Raw genomic sequence first — 14,482 nt, forward strand, 5'->3', positions numbered from 1 at the left:
ACTTAATGATGTCATGATGACGTCATCAGGTTTTGAATTACAACAAATCAAAGTTAAATATTTTAAAGAAATCATAACTCCTGAACCACATGGTGGATTTTGACAATCTACATATCATCGGACAGGTCGATCAAACTTCAAAAAACGCTACACACAAAATGACCCCATTTGACCTTGACTTCCGGTTCAAACCAAAGGTTGAACAATTTTACAATTTTTGATCTCTAAAACTACGTAACATTTCAACATAAATTTTGCATCCCGTTATGGATGAGTGATCCTGCTCAAACTTTCCCACAGAGATGATACCAATTTGACCTGAAACTCTGGTCGAAATCGGACGATAAAGCCCACGGATGTGTTGACCCGCGTGATAACTGCGTACACTGCAAAAGTGCTTTGGCTGGCCGTTCCGCTCCATTGATCACACCTTGTTCAGTCCACGAGGCCTGTGTGTTCTGCTCGGAATAGTGCAACGTTTGACTGTACGCGTGATTTCGATTCATGTTTTGACAAGTCTCAGGTCATTGTACTTACAACGTAGCGCTAGTTTAATGGTGTACCAACATTTTACAATTGAAGTCCGCTCATATCATATTCGGCGTCAAATTGTTCCCCTGTTCGCCCTTCTCATGGCTTAATTATCAAAACGGAATTAAAGACGAAGCTTCGCTGAGATGGCCACCTACTGCAGCGATTCGTATGACTTTTAATTATGTGAGAAAATGCAACCAGAAAAAGACGAACATTGGTTATGTTTTGATCAAACACCGGGAAGCGGATTCGTGACATCGACTCGTGAAGGGTGTTTCTATCCGGCACTCACGGCAGTGTTAAGCGCGCTACACGGTAAAGCTTTGTGTACAAATCATTGCTTTTCAAAATAAGTGTTTATTTAATGCCTAACAAAATCTAACGTGCATCCCAGTTATCTTAGTTGTATCTGTACCCGTGTCGTACACTTGCGAAACCTCTGTAATACTTAATAAATAAGTCTTTTACAGTTATTTACTTCACAAGTCTAAAATTAGTAAACTGTTGTTTCGTATAAAGTTTCCCCAAATCCATTTAACCTTTTAAGAAGTTTACTCTTGAGTTAAACATCACAAGGATCACAAAACCTTTAAACTTTGCACATAGTTAGCTCTTTACTAATAAAATACATCGCTTTAACAAGTATTAAACTTAGCATTTGTTTTCTGTGCAAAGAAAGGTATAAATGTAATAGATTTACACTTTTACTTTCTGTGAAAATTAAAAAGCTATCAACAATCTGTTCATAGATTTAATTTTCCTCGTGTTCTTCTTTACCTCTGAACCTTCCCAAGCAATTTTAAACAAAAGTTAAGCTTGTATAAACTTAAAACTTACTATGTACATAGGCACCAGTGAGTTGATGAAACCGCCACTTTTTTAGAATGATGACGTCATGACAGGGTTTTTTAAATGTTAAAAAAGGACCATTTGCTTGTTGCTGTATCTCAACGAATATAAAAGCTATGATGTTCATACTTGGGCATCGGATAGATAAAGACTTGGACAACATTTGAAAAGTTAACACTAAAATCGTACCACCTTAACTTCCGGGTCGTTACCCTGGGTCAAAGTTCGCCTTCGTGTTTTTTTCATAAAAAAACAACTTTTGAGCTTATTTACGGCATAACTCAAGATTGAGATCGATTTGAACCTTGAAACTCAATAGATAGTTGAACCTTAGTATTTTTAAGACAACACAGGCCTAATTACGTCATAATGACGTCATCAGGTATTGAATAACAATAAAATGTGTAAAAATCATATGGCGCGAAAGTTTGTGGGGGAATTCCCAACAGCGCTCTCTTTTTGCCCCCAAAGAGGGCGCTGTTGATTATCAAATCTGTGTACAGCATCCAGTGCAGGGGTGAGCTAGATTTTTAAAGGGCTTTCATAAGTTGCAAACAAAAAAACTGATGTCAATCTCACACAAACATATTGCATTTGTGAAGAAACAAGGCGTTCAAAAGTGTGATACAAGCTTAACTATAAAATAACGACGCATTGTATAAAAAACATCTTTATGGTTCAATGTTTTTGAACTGCGTCATCACGTAACGTCCAACCGAACACCGTGTTTTTGTAATTAACAAAAAACACTATGTCTAGTTAGGTGTTCGGCTTTTAGCCGAAAACCTATTGTTATTGTTAAGTTTTTTTTTTTTAGGTGTTCGGCTTTTAGCCGAAAACCTATTGTTATTGTTAAGTTTTTTTTTTTTTTTTTTTTTTTTTTTCTCCGTCTTCTTCTTCTGCCTGAACGTTCTCCGCCAATTTTGAGAAAAACTGAAACTTGTATGAACTTGAAACTTCTCATGAACATCAACCTCGGTGAGTAGACGGCACCGCAACTTTTTTGGAATGGTGACGTCATTGATGACGTCATTACGTTAAATAAACGTGAAATAAACCTTAAATAATTAGAAAAATCATATCTTCAAAACCAAAAGAGCTACGTTCAAGATTCTTTTTTTACATAAAACCTCTTATAAAGATCTACAAATGCGGTGCACAACGTGACCCCATTTGACCTTTACTTCCGGTCGAAACCGGAAGTTAAAGTAACAAATCATGTTATTTTGGGCTCTAGAGCCTAAGTGAATAAAAATATGAAAAAATGTCCAATGCATAAAATTTTTTTAAACTCAAGAGCATTCTAAAAATATAATGTGTGACGTCATAGCTACGTCACAACGAAAATGGTACACGAGGTCGAAAAAAAAATTATTTTGCTATCTCAAAAAATACAGCATGTACGGACTTGAAACTTACCACGTACTTAGACCAAAGCGTGTATATGACAAAGAACAAAATTTGGAATGATGACGTCATCGATGACGTCATTATATTAAATTGAAGTTTTTTATTAAAATACTCATATCTCCAGAATCAGATATGCTACATACGTGATCTTTACACCATATGAAAGGTCATGAAGTATTAAACAAATCTTCTACAGTCGTCAATATTCATAAATTCATATTTCCTTAACTACACAAGCCATCTCGACAATATACACCATATGAAAGGGCTCCACATACTTCACAAAAAAGAATATGTTGATGACCTTGTATTGACCTTTTCACCTGTCTAAACTGGAAGTTCTAAAAAACGCTTAGAAAAAAGGTTATTTAATAGCTATTCACTTTGTTTTCACAATAACACACAGCATAGCTCACTATCTCCCCAGTCAACTAAACTTAAAAAGTGATGGCTCGTTAATTCAGGCCAGAAATCCGAACACCTCGAATTTGTTATCAAACAAATTCTTATGTCTAGTTTTCTCCGTCTTCTTCTTCTGCCTGAACGTTCTCCGCCAATTTTGAGAAAAACTGAAACTTGTATGAACTTGAAACTTCTCATGAACATCAACCTCGGTGAGTAGACGGCACCGCAACTTTTTTGGAATGGTGACGTCATTGATGACGTCATTACGTTAAATAAACGTGAAATAAACCTTAAATAATTAGAAAAATCATATCTTCAAAACCAAAAGAGCTACGTTCAAGATTCTTTTTTTACATAAAACCTCTTATAAAGATCTACAAATGCGGTGCACAACGTGACCCCATTTGACCTTTACTTCCGGTCGAAACCGGAAGTTAAAGTAACAAATCATGTTATTTTGGGCTCTAGAGCCTAAGTGAATAAAAATATGAAAAAATGTCCAATGCATAAAATTTTTTTAAACTCAAGAGCATTCTAAAAATATAATGTGTGACGTCATAGCTACGTCACAACGAAAATGGTACACGAGGTCGAAAAAAAAATTATTTTGCTATCTCAAAAAATACAGCATGTACGGACTTGAAACTTACCACGTACTTAGACCAAAGCGTGTATATGACAAAGAACAAAATTTGGAATGATGACGTCATCGATGACGTCATTATATTAAATTGAAGTTTTTTATTAAAATACTCATATCTCCAGAATCAGATATGCTACATACGTGATCTTTACACCATATGAAAGGTCATGAAGTATTAAACAAATCTTACACAGGGTGTGACCCCATTTGACCTTTACTTCCGGTCGAAACCGGAAGTAGTAGTTTGTTTTATAAAAAATCGTATCTGAATAATATTATTTTGTGTATTAATATAATAACTTAATTTTAAGGCCCTTCGACGATTCTACAAATGTTTACAATGTGTGACCTCATTTGACCTTCATTTCCGGTCGAACCCGGAAGTATAAGTTTGTACATACAAAATTGTGTATCTTATTAATGAAACGTGGTACATTAATAATCATTACATCAATTTTGAGCTCTCTGGCAATTCTATATGTTTTGCACAAAGTGTGACCCCATTTGACCTTTAAATCCTGTCAAACCGGAAGCTGAAGTTTAATATGACAAACCTTCATTTCTCCGTCTTCTTCTGCCTGAACGTTCTCCGCCAATTTTGAGAAAAACTGAAACTTGTATGAACTTGAAACTTCTCATGAACATCAACCTCGGTGAGTAGACGGCTCCGCAACTTTTTTGGAATGGTGACGTCATTACGTTAAATAAACGTTAAATAAACCTTAAATAATTTGAAAAATCATATCTTCAAAACCAAAAGAGCTACGTTCAAGATTCTTTTTGTACATGAAACCTCTTATAAAGATCTACAAATGCGGTGCACAACGTGACCCCATTTGACCTTTACTTCCGGTCGAAATCGGAAGTTAAAGTAACAACTCATGTTATTTTGGGCTCTAGAGCCTAAGTGAATGAAAATATGAAAAAATGTCCATTCAAAATTGTGTATTTTATTAATGTCACAAAAAAGAATATGTTGATGACCTTGTATTGACCTTTTCACCTGTCTAAACTGGAAGTTCTAAAAAACGCTTAGAAAAAAGGTTATTTAATAGCTATTCACTTTGTTTTCACAATAACACACAGCATAGCTCACTATCTCCCTAGTCAACTAAACTTAAAAAGTGATGGCTCGTTAATTCAGGCCAGAAATCCGAACACCTCGAATTTGTTATCAAACAAATTCTTATGTCTAGTTTAATTGTGTTTTCCTGCATTAATTATTTATTTATTTGTGTGTTTAGATCAGCACGTAGATGTACAGACACTCTCTCTGCTGGATGAGAAATCTATAGAGGAACTGATTGCCAAAGTTGGGGTGAGAGTTAGGCTCTTACATGGTTGGAGAGAAGAAGTAAGTTGTGCTAGTTCATGTCAAAATGGAGTACACTTGTTTTAAGTGTTTGACCAAAGTCAGGGGAGGAGTGAAACATTTATTTAGTCATCTGAAATTTATTCATGGCCTTAATTCTGGAAGTAAACAAAAAATAACATGTATCCAAGATGGCTGTACTGAGGTATTTTCATACTGCTCTAGTTATAAGAGGCACATACTGGCCAAACACGCCCATAAAGTTAAACAACCAACCTCACTTCATTGAGTCTATCTTACTCTATGCATCAGTAATGAACTCTTCATGGAAGGAGCAGTTGGGCGTGTCATGTACAAGATGTGAATACCCTGTCGACAGGTAAAAATAATTGAACATACTAGGGTATGTTGCTTAATCCTGACTAGTTTTCCGTGTTGTGTTTTAAGCCAAATTATTACTTCACAAGAAGGCCAAGCAATTCCCACTGCACTGAATTGTGCACCAGCAATTATTTATTTTTTCAATTCAAATTCAAGCTTCTTTTATTTTCCCAAGATGTCATAAAAAGGTCATTCTATGACCAAGAGCAAAACAGCATGTTGTGTGGAAAACACACTAGGCCTTGTGATGTTAGGCCTTTTAACAAAAAAACTTGACTGTCCCTACACCACCAAAGCCTCAAAGAGCACAACATGAAAAACTAAATGAAATTAATATCATAAGTTGACTAGGCAGCTATTACATTGACAACGAATCAACCAACTAAGCAGTGATAAAGGCTCAACAAGCAAGGTGTACCAAATATTTTGTATAAATTCTCAAGTGACTAAAATGTTGTTTTCGTAAGTGAATATTTTTTTCTTATTGGTGAACATTTCCTTCTCAATTAAAAAAGTTATTCTTTGTTTACAGAAGAGAAGAAGGCTTTGGCATTCTACACATTGCCACTACTTCTTGGTGCAAAGTCAAAGGGTGGACAAGTGGGTGGATGTTTTGGTATGACCATGGAGGCATTCATTGACCTGCAACCGGTAAGAATATTAATGCTCTATCTTGGGCTTTAGTTTGGGGATGGCTGTTCCCAGCAAACAAATTTGCGTTGGGGGATGTCAGTGGAGATGTCACCAAATCAGTCACAAAAAGATTAAAAACAAGGAATCTATTAAAAAACCTGTTTGGATAGGACTAAAATGTCATATTGAATTGAATTCTTTTTTCTTTTTGTTTAGCTTGTGCCTTCATAACATTATTGCCACTGCCACAGTAGTGTTTCCAGTGTTAAACAAATTAATCAATTTGTTCAGGGTTTTAGTGCATTAATCAAGCTGCAAGATCTAACATTAACAAGGTTCTTGGCAAAAAGGAGAGGTGTAGTTTGTGGCTGCATCCACATTGTTGCATACATAGCTGGCCTGCTGGTGAGGTAAATAATTTTTCAATTCTTTCTTATTAAAGGCAATCACCAACATTGAAGGCTACTTGAAGGGTATTGACGGATTGGAGAGACCGCAGCCATTTGTTCTTGCTCTAGTTGGTAAGAACAAACTGTTACCATCGCAGGTGTTCACAGTAATGGAACGCCGAGCAATTGAGGCGCCGAGTCTACTCAAAGGAATTGACATGGCCTTTAAGGCACATTATGTATTTAATGTGTCTTACCAGCAAAAGGTAAAAGCTGTTTGGGAGTTTCTTCAGTGTGTGATTTATGAACTTCCAGGAAAAGTCAGGCCTGCAGTGCGAGACATGCGTGCCTACCTAATGGAAGCAGCAAGAAAAGGCATTAGATAGATAGATTGTTGGACAGACTATATTGGTCAGGCCAGTGTCATTTTCTACACCAGACCTCTTGACACCGTTTTTAATAAAGTTAAAATTCTTCTTGTTCTCATGTTACAAAGTTTTACATTATTTTGTAAAAGGTGGTGTGTTCCCCCCCCCCCATTTCCGAAAACGGGTTTTCTAAAAGAAAGAAAACAATAATTAAATTCACACACAAAAATTAATCCATACAAATCTTCAGCAAACTTGGTGTTCATTTGTTTTCAATCAGCTAATTACTATTTCTTCTTTATCAGTCATCTTGTGGACTTTTATATTGTGCGAATTTCAATTGTTGCAATTGAAACTGTTGCATTTTCAAATACAGTTCACTCAAAGATTGCAATGTTTTAGATGCAAACATTTCTCATCCGTATTGGTACAACACCTTTGTAAAAATTCAGATTTAAACTAAAATTACCAAAGCCATAATATTATACCTTTAATTCATTACTTTTGTTATATAAAGAGTTCTCCAAAGCTGTGAGCAGTTCAACTTAATAAATTGTCAGCACATTTGTTTGTGTCTGTACAATAACATTGTACTTTCACTGAGCTTTTAAACAACTAAGCACTTGAGAAAATCACAGGATATTTTGTTAGTCCACTTTGAATTTTGGAACAGTGCAGCCATATTTTGCCTGCCCTGAGCATATTCACCCTCTTGGAAAAGATAGCACAAAATTTCAAATCATGGAGAGGGCTACAAGGTTATTTGCCATTTGAGCCTCAGTTTGGTTACATTACTTTGAAAAGAAGAACAACAAGATGGCTGCACCATGATAAAACTTTATAGTTATATTAATTAGCTGCAACCATTATTTTTTACATGTACACTCATTGATCACAATCCATACCATTGTTATATTTACATAGAAGCGTTTTGTATAAAGCAGCACTTAGTTGTTTTTAAAGAACTACCTCAAGCTCCATGTAAATTCATCAATTTACTTTTTTTACTATAACTAAAATTCACATCTAAAAAAATTAATCATTTTCAGGAATATTTCTCTAAATGCCACAACTGCCTCGTTAAGCAAATACAGGGTTGGTGCAGTTGGTAATCTAAACATGAAATAATCCGAGGTATTTTTGTCTTTCCTCTTTTTGCAAACCCAATGTGGTCTGTGTAGTTAAGTAAAACAAGTTTTATCACGTTTAAGTGTTTTAAAAAATAGTGTTTTAATCGTGATATGCAATATATATATATATATAAACCTATATTTTATTTTTGTGTACTATTCATGCTGATTATGTCTGCTAAATTAAAGAATCACCTTGATGTTGATGTGATATGTTTGCCAGGATTAAACAAAATATACAAATATCAATAATTTATAAAAATGTGTTTATCTTTCTCTTTGTAATCAATATTTAGGAAACACAGTGCCCATGAGTTAGCTACATCAGTTTACAAACAAGTAGTTAACGCCCCCTCCCCCCCCCCGATGGGAAAAGAAAAAACAACCCATTGTTGAGTAAAACATCCCAATGCATGGGCATAATTGTAGACCAAACAACATTTCTCCAATCAGCAGTAAAATTAATTTGCCCAATTAATAAGGACAGGAGAACCAATTACAGAGTCAAAAAATACCAACTTTAGTGGTAAACGTTTAGTCCATTAGATGGGTAACGAAACATGAGCCAACTGTTGAGCAAATTATATTTACCCAATTACATGTAACATGGTAAACGTTTATGCCCAACAGATGGGTAATGAACAATGAACCAATTGTTGAGCAATATGTTTAACCAATTACATGGTAAACGTTTATGCCCAACAGATTGGTAATGAACAATGAACCAAGTGTTGAGCAAATTATATTTACCCAATTATATAGTAAACGATTATTATGCCCAACAGATGGGTAATGAACAATGAACCAAGTGTTGAGCAAATTATATTTACCAATTATATGGTAAACGATTATGCCCAACAGATGGGTTACGAAAAAACAACATTTGTTGAGCAAATTATATTTACCCAATTATATGGTAAACGTTTAAACCCAACAGATGGGTAACGATAAAATGAACCATTTGTTGAGCAAATTATATTTACCCAATTATATGGTTTACAGTTTTTGCCCAATAGATTCGTAATGACGTATTAACCAATTAATGGGCAAAGAAAAATACCCATTTTTTAGTAAAAAGGGTTTCCCAATACCGTTGGGTACTAAATACCCAACTCACAAGCGGTTGATAATTCGACCATCTTTGGGTAAAAGTTGGGTAAATTTTACCCATTTTTTTTAAGAGTGTATGTGACAGTAGTTCTGTAAGTAGGCATTATGCCGATAAGGTACCCAAACGTAGTGTATGGGGCCAGACTACACACTTTCTCTTCAAATATCGCGCCTCGATTGACGTCACGAACAGCGCCCTCTCGGGACGGGCCTGCTTTTAAATTTGTAAATAATTAATCATGAAAACTAATTGACTGTGCACAAGCCAGGAATTGACAAATATTATATTGTTGTAAGATTTTTGGTAAAAAGCTGTGGGACTCATAAGTATTTTCGAATATTATGTCTTAGCATTTCGCACTGTAGAGGCCTATGCTAGGATATTGGAGGGTTGCCCCTGGAGCTTAAAGGAACACGTTGCCTTGGATCGGACGAGTTGGTCTATGAAAAAGCGTTTGTTACCGTTTGTTATAAAATGCATATGGTTGGAAAGATAATTTAAAAGTAGAATACAATGATCCACACAAGTTTGCCTCGAAATTGCATTGTTTTCCTTTTACTGTGCGAACTAACGGTCGGCCATTTATGGGAGTCAAAAATTTGACTCCCATAAATGGCCGACCGTGTTAGTCGACGAGGTAAAAGGAAAACCGTGCGAGGCATGTTTGTGTGGATCATTGTATTTTACTTTTACAGCATCTTTCTACCCATATGCATATTATAACAAACGCTTTTCAAAGACCAACTCGACCGATCCAAGGCAACGTGTTCCTTTAAGTGTTAATTTTAACTATTCAACGAATAACAAACGCCTCATCAGCGTTTTCATATTGACATGTTACAAATAGGTCAAAGTTTCCATGAGAGCAATTTCTTTGAATAAATTATTGCCCGAATATTGATTATTTTGAAGACTTTGGCCACACGACACAATCGCTCATCAAACAGTGTGCCGTTGTTGTGAGGGTATTATTGCATGCTGATTTTTGCAACGCAACGTCACGAGTTCTGACATGACTCTGTAGCTGCCTTTTCCAATAATATATCTCTAAAATGTGCTGTTTAGTGTTAGCCTACATCGACGTTATTATTATACTCAAGATGAAATAAAAACTGTTTTCTAACATATAAATTGCATTGAACGCAAATTGCCAGTCAATATTGTTTTTGTTTGTGGTAGTTGCCTCAACTAAGCGCGATGTTATGATAGTTTCGCCATGGTAACATTCGTTGAAGCACGGGACATCACCACCACAAGAAGGCAAGTTGACCTTTATAGCCGGGAACTGCCTTCTGGTCGTTTGACAAACACAATAGGCCTAAATACTCTGAAATCGAGCTGTCTATAATTAGATAACACTTTACTCTGCCATGCGTTTTGGTGTGCGAAATGAGGAAAATTAAACACTTGAACGCAAATTGCCTGTCAATATTGTTTTTGTTTGTGGTGGTTGCCTCAACTAAGCTCGATGTTATGATAGTTTCGCCATGGTAACATTCGTTGAAGCACGTACATCACCACCACAAGAAGGCAAGTTGACCTTAATAGCCGGGAACTGCCTTCTGGTCGTTTGACAAACACAATAGGCCTATATACTCTGAAATCGAGCTGTCTATAATTAGATAACACTTTATATAAAACTGAACAATAAAGCAACAGGCTACAATACATGGAAACGATATTGTCCCTGCGTGGGAAAATCCCCACGTACACAGGATGGTATAAATTTTAGTCATTTTGCCCTCAGACCAAAATTTCTGTGTACGTGGGGATTTTCCCACGCAGGGACAATATCGTTTCCGTGTATTGTAGCCTGTTGCTTTATTGTTCAGTTTTATATAAAGATTGTCAACTATACACTGAAACAAATGGGGATTAATTAGTAAGATTTGATGTGTTTTTGATATTGACTGCGGAGAAATTTTTTAATGAGGGAAAATAAAGTCACGGGAATATAAAATTACAAATACACGGAAACCTAAATCTTTATTCAATGCGTACGCAGCAGCTACCCACAAGTCACGCAAAAAAAAAACCCAAAACCAGCACGATCGAATGGCGTAGCAGCGAATAGCCTTAATAACGAAATCGCTTTGTGGCTTTATGTTTTTCTTAACTGATTTCTACCGTTTTGGGGAGGAGAGGTGTAATGCATAATCCACAAGCTCGCTTTGATGTTGCCCAATAAGAAGACACTACACAGAATCTCCGGGGATAGTATCTCCTGCCACAGGCCTACGCGGTGCAATGCCGGAAGGACTTTGATTCAAAAGAGGGCGCTGTCCATTCACTACAATCCCAATATACGGCTCTGGCTAGAGGCAGTGGAACAATGGAGGAAGGAAACCTCCATGGTCATGATGGAACCGATCAACGAGGAAGAGGTTATGGTTTGGTAGAGAGCTGGGGGCACAAGCTGTACTTTGTCATCATCAAGGACATCCTGAGTGTGATGGTCAAACAAAATTATTTTCAAAAGCAGAAGATTGAGCGTATCTACAGCTCCCCCTGAGGTTGCCGTCGATTTCACCAAACTCTTAAGCCCGGTTCATACTTCCTGCGAATGCGAATTCGAAGCGAATCTTGACGTCACAAATTCGCAACGAACAATTCGCAGCAGTTGAACTCTGCTCTACCTCCTTGCGAATAATCGCTGCGAAAGGAGGGTGTGACGTTAAATTCACGTCAAATTCGCTTCGCCTTCGTGTTCGCATGAAGTATGAACCGGGCTTAACTATTGAACTTTGGATTAACCATATAGGACGAGTTCGCGCATTGAACCCGTCTAGCTAGGACGGGATACTCGTCTTATGCTTAAAGAAACTTATGCTTACATGTTATAGACACTGGACACTATTGTTAATATTGTCAAAGACCAGTCTTCTCAAATTGATGTATCTCAACTATGCATAAAATAAGAAGCTTGTGAAAAAATTGATCTGAATTGGTCGGCGAAGTTGCGAGATAATAATGAAAGGAAAAAAACACCCTTGTCACACGAAGTTGTGTGCGTTTAGATGGTTGATTTCGGGACCTCAAATTTAAATCTTAGGTCTCGAAATCAAATTCGTGGAAACTAACTTCTTTCTGGAAAACTACGTTACTTCAGAGGGAGCCGTTTCTCACAATGTTTTACACTATCAACAGCTCCCCATTACTCATTATTACCAAGTAAGGTTGTATGCTAATAATTATTTTGAGTAATTACCAATAGTGTCCATTGTCTTTAACTCGAGATAGGATTAATCCTTATAGCGTTTTGTGAAACGGCTGCTGCACATGCAAGGAATGAATTTTGTTCATAAGAAGAAAAACTGTAAAGGAAACAAAAAGTCGGCTGGACCTATCCCACTTCAACCATAGAGCTAGGACTTTAGTCCTGCTATGCTTCAACTACTCGCTTAATGCGGCAGTCAGCCGAGCAAACAAGAAAAAACACGTGTACGTACTGAGATTTTGCAGCATACGTCAGGAAACACGACCATCAAGACATACATAAGCCACGTTGTTGCTTTACCTATAAACAGCCATTATTATCAGGATTATTGATGTTGGGGGATGACTAACGTATACAAATTTAGCTGCGCGTTTAAAATTTGGAAGAGAGTACGTGTCTTTAATCAATATACTTCGATTTTTTCTCCACCGGTAGTGAAAGTCGTTCTTTTTGATTCGCCCTTGATGAGCTGAAAATAGCCCAAACTCAAGTTAATCCAAATTAAATCAATTCCACCAGCCGATTGATTGTTACCCACGCAAAAGAAATAGGTTAATAAATAACAGAGTCAATGGTGATGTTTACATTGGGTGTCACGAGCAGGGCCCAATTTGATGGTTCTGCTAGCCGTACTCAGAGAATCGGCGCTTACAGAAGCAGGGAATTCCGTGCTTAAACGTCAAGCGTATTTGACTGAGCCCGTACTTACTCTCCGCGCCAAACTAGGCATTATTTGCCTACATGGCTATAACAGGAATTCGGCGCTTGCTTAGCAAGCGGACCATGGTGATCTTAACCGCAGAATCCAGCGGTATAGAGCCCTGCAGGGGAAGAACTTGCTAGAACTTGCTAAGCACAGACAAATCTTGCCCAGTAGAAACTGGTTACCAACTAAAGATCCATAACATTAACAATGTTGCAACTAGTGCCCACAGTCTGTTTTTGCTTAGCAAACTAAACAGCTTTATGAAATTTTTCCCTGATGGGGACGAGTAAATCTAGCCTGAACATCTGACGTCACACTTTGAGGCTCGTGAATAACACCATTGAGTGGCCTCAGCGTAGGTCAACCCTCGTCCATCTTCACATTCACCTAGATACATAAAATGCAGATCCAAGCGTCACCTCGGACCAATCCAAACACAACATACTGAATGCTTACGTCACTGCACGTTTATCCAGTGGCATCTCTGGTTGTTCAAATACCTTTCTTTATCCTTGCGGATAAAAACAAGGGAATCGAGAATGTCCTCATTTGGCGTCATCTGCGCATGCGTCGGCTTTGAGGACGGTCGTCCCTCAATTTCTACGACAGTACTTGGGATGAATATTCGTTGTGCTGAAAACGACAACGTTTAGCATGAACAACCGTCGCAGAACCATCCGTCGTCGAAAACGAAAAGTCCCTAATGCAACACACGGACGTACAGAGCTCAATCGCGTCGCAAAACGGATAAGTTTTACAGAGTTTCTTACTTTATTACGACTTTTAACCAAAAAGACATTTATAAATGGGAATAAAAGAGTAGTGACTTTTCTTAAACTGCCGTTTAAAACCTTTCAGGGTCGTTGCAGTGCGATAAAGGCCCTCGCATTTGGCTCGGGCCTTTATCACACGGCAACGACCCTGCTGCCGGTTTTAAATGACCGTTTAAGAACTCATCGGTACCCTTTCATTCCCTTATTTAATACATGATGTATGGCACTAATACTATTTTAATCCACACGTCATGGATACGGCTGTGACGACATCGAAACCACAATTATTGGCACCAAGATATTGCCGGGTCCACTGTAAGGAAGCACGCTCAGTATAAGCTTTTTTGAGGTATAGCGGATGTGATAGGAGTGTACTGTTTGGTTTGGGTGTACACAGATAGACTTACCCAAGCCTTATATAGTGTTGTAGCATTGTGTCCGCCATATCTCAAAAAGGCTAAGGCCGTGTCCGAAACGGCGACTTCGGCTACAGCTACGTCTAGATCAGCGCGTCTACCAGTGTTGAAGAATAGGCAGACGCGCGCGATCTAGCCGTAGCTGTAGCCTAAGTCGCCGTTTCGGACACGGCCTTATACTGAAGCCTGTGATGAAAAAGAAGAC

General features: G+C 37.5%; 1 protein-coding gene across 1 annotated transcript; it reads left to right on the forward strand.

Annotated features, from left to right (window-relative positions):
- The first annotated feature begins 5,344 nt into the window (after positions 1-5,344).
- LOC117294311 lies at positions 5,345-8,429 on the forward strand. Its single transcript, XM_033776674.1, has 3 exons — positions 5,345-5,532; positions 6,050-6,185; positions 6,610-8,429. Exons 1-3 carry the CDS (start codon positions 5,345-5,347, stop codon positions 6,940-6,942), a joined length of 657 nt encoding a protein of 218 aa, XP_033632565.1. The 3' UTR covers positions 6,943-8,429.
- The last annotated feature ends 6,053 nt before the right edge of the window (positions 8,430-14,482 follow it).

The sequence above is a fragment of the Asterias rubens genome, chromosome 1 (assembly GCF_902459465.1).
Source record: "Asterias rubens chromosome 1, eAstRub1.3, whole genome shotgun sequence".
Classification (NCBI taxonomy): Eukaryota; Metazoa; Echinodermata; class Asteroidea; order Forcipulatida; family Asteriidae; genus Asterias; species Asterias rubens.

What these genes read in the sequence shown, in the direction of transcription:
- LOC117294311 (XM_033776674.1), top strand. Translation starts at nt 5,345, where the DNA reads ATGGCTGTACTGAGGTATTTTCATACTGCTCTAGTTATAAGAGGCACA. An exon ending in TGTGAATACCCTGTCGACAG is followed by an intron (nt 5,533 to 6,049) that starts GTAAAAATAATT and finishes CAATTAAAAAAG; the next exon opens with TTATTCTTTGTTTACAGAAG. An exon ending in CATTCATTGACCTGCAACCG is followed by an intron (nt 6,186 to 6,609) that starts GTAAGAATATTA and finishes TTCTTATTAAAG; the next exon opens with GCAATCACCAACATTGAAGG.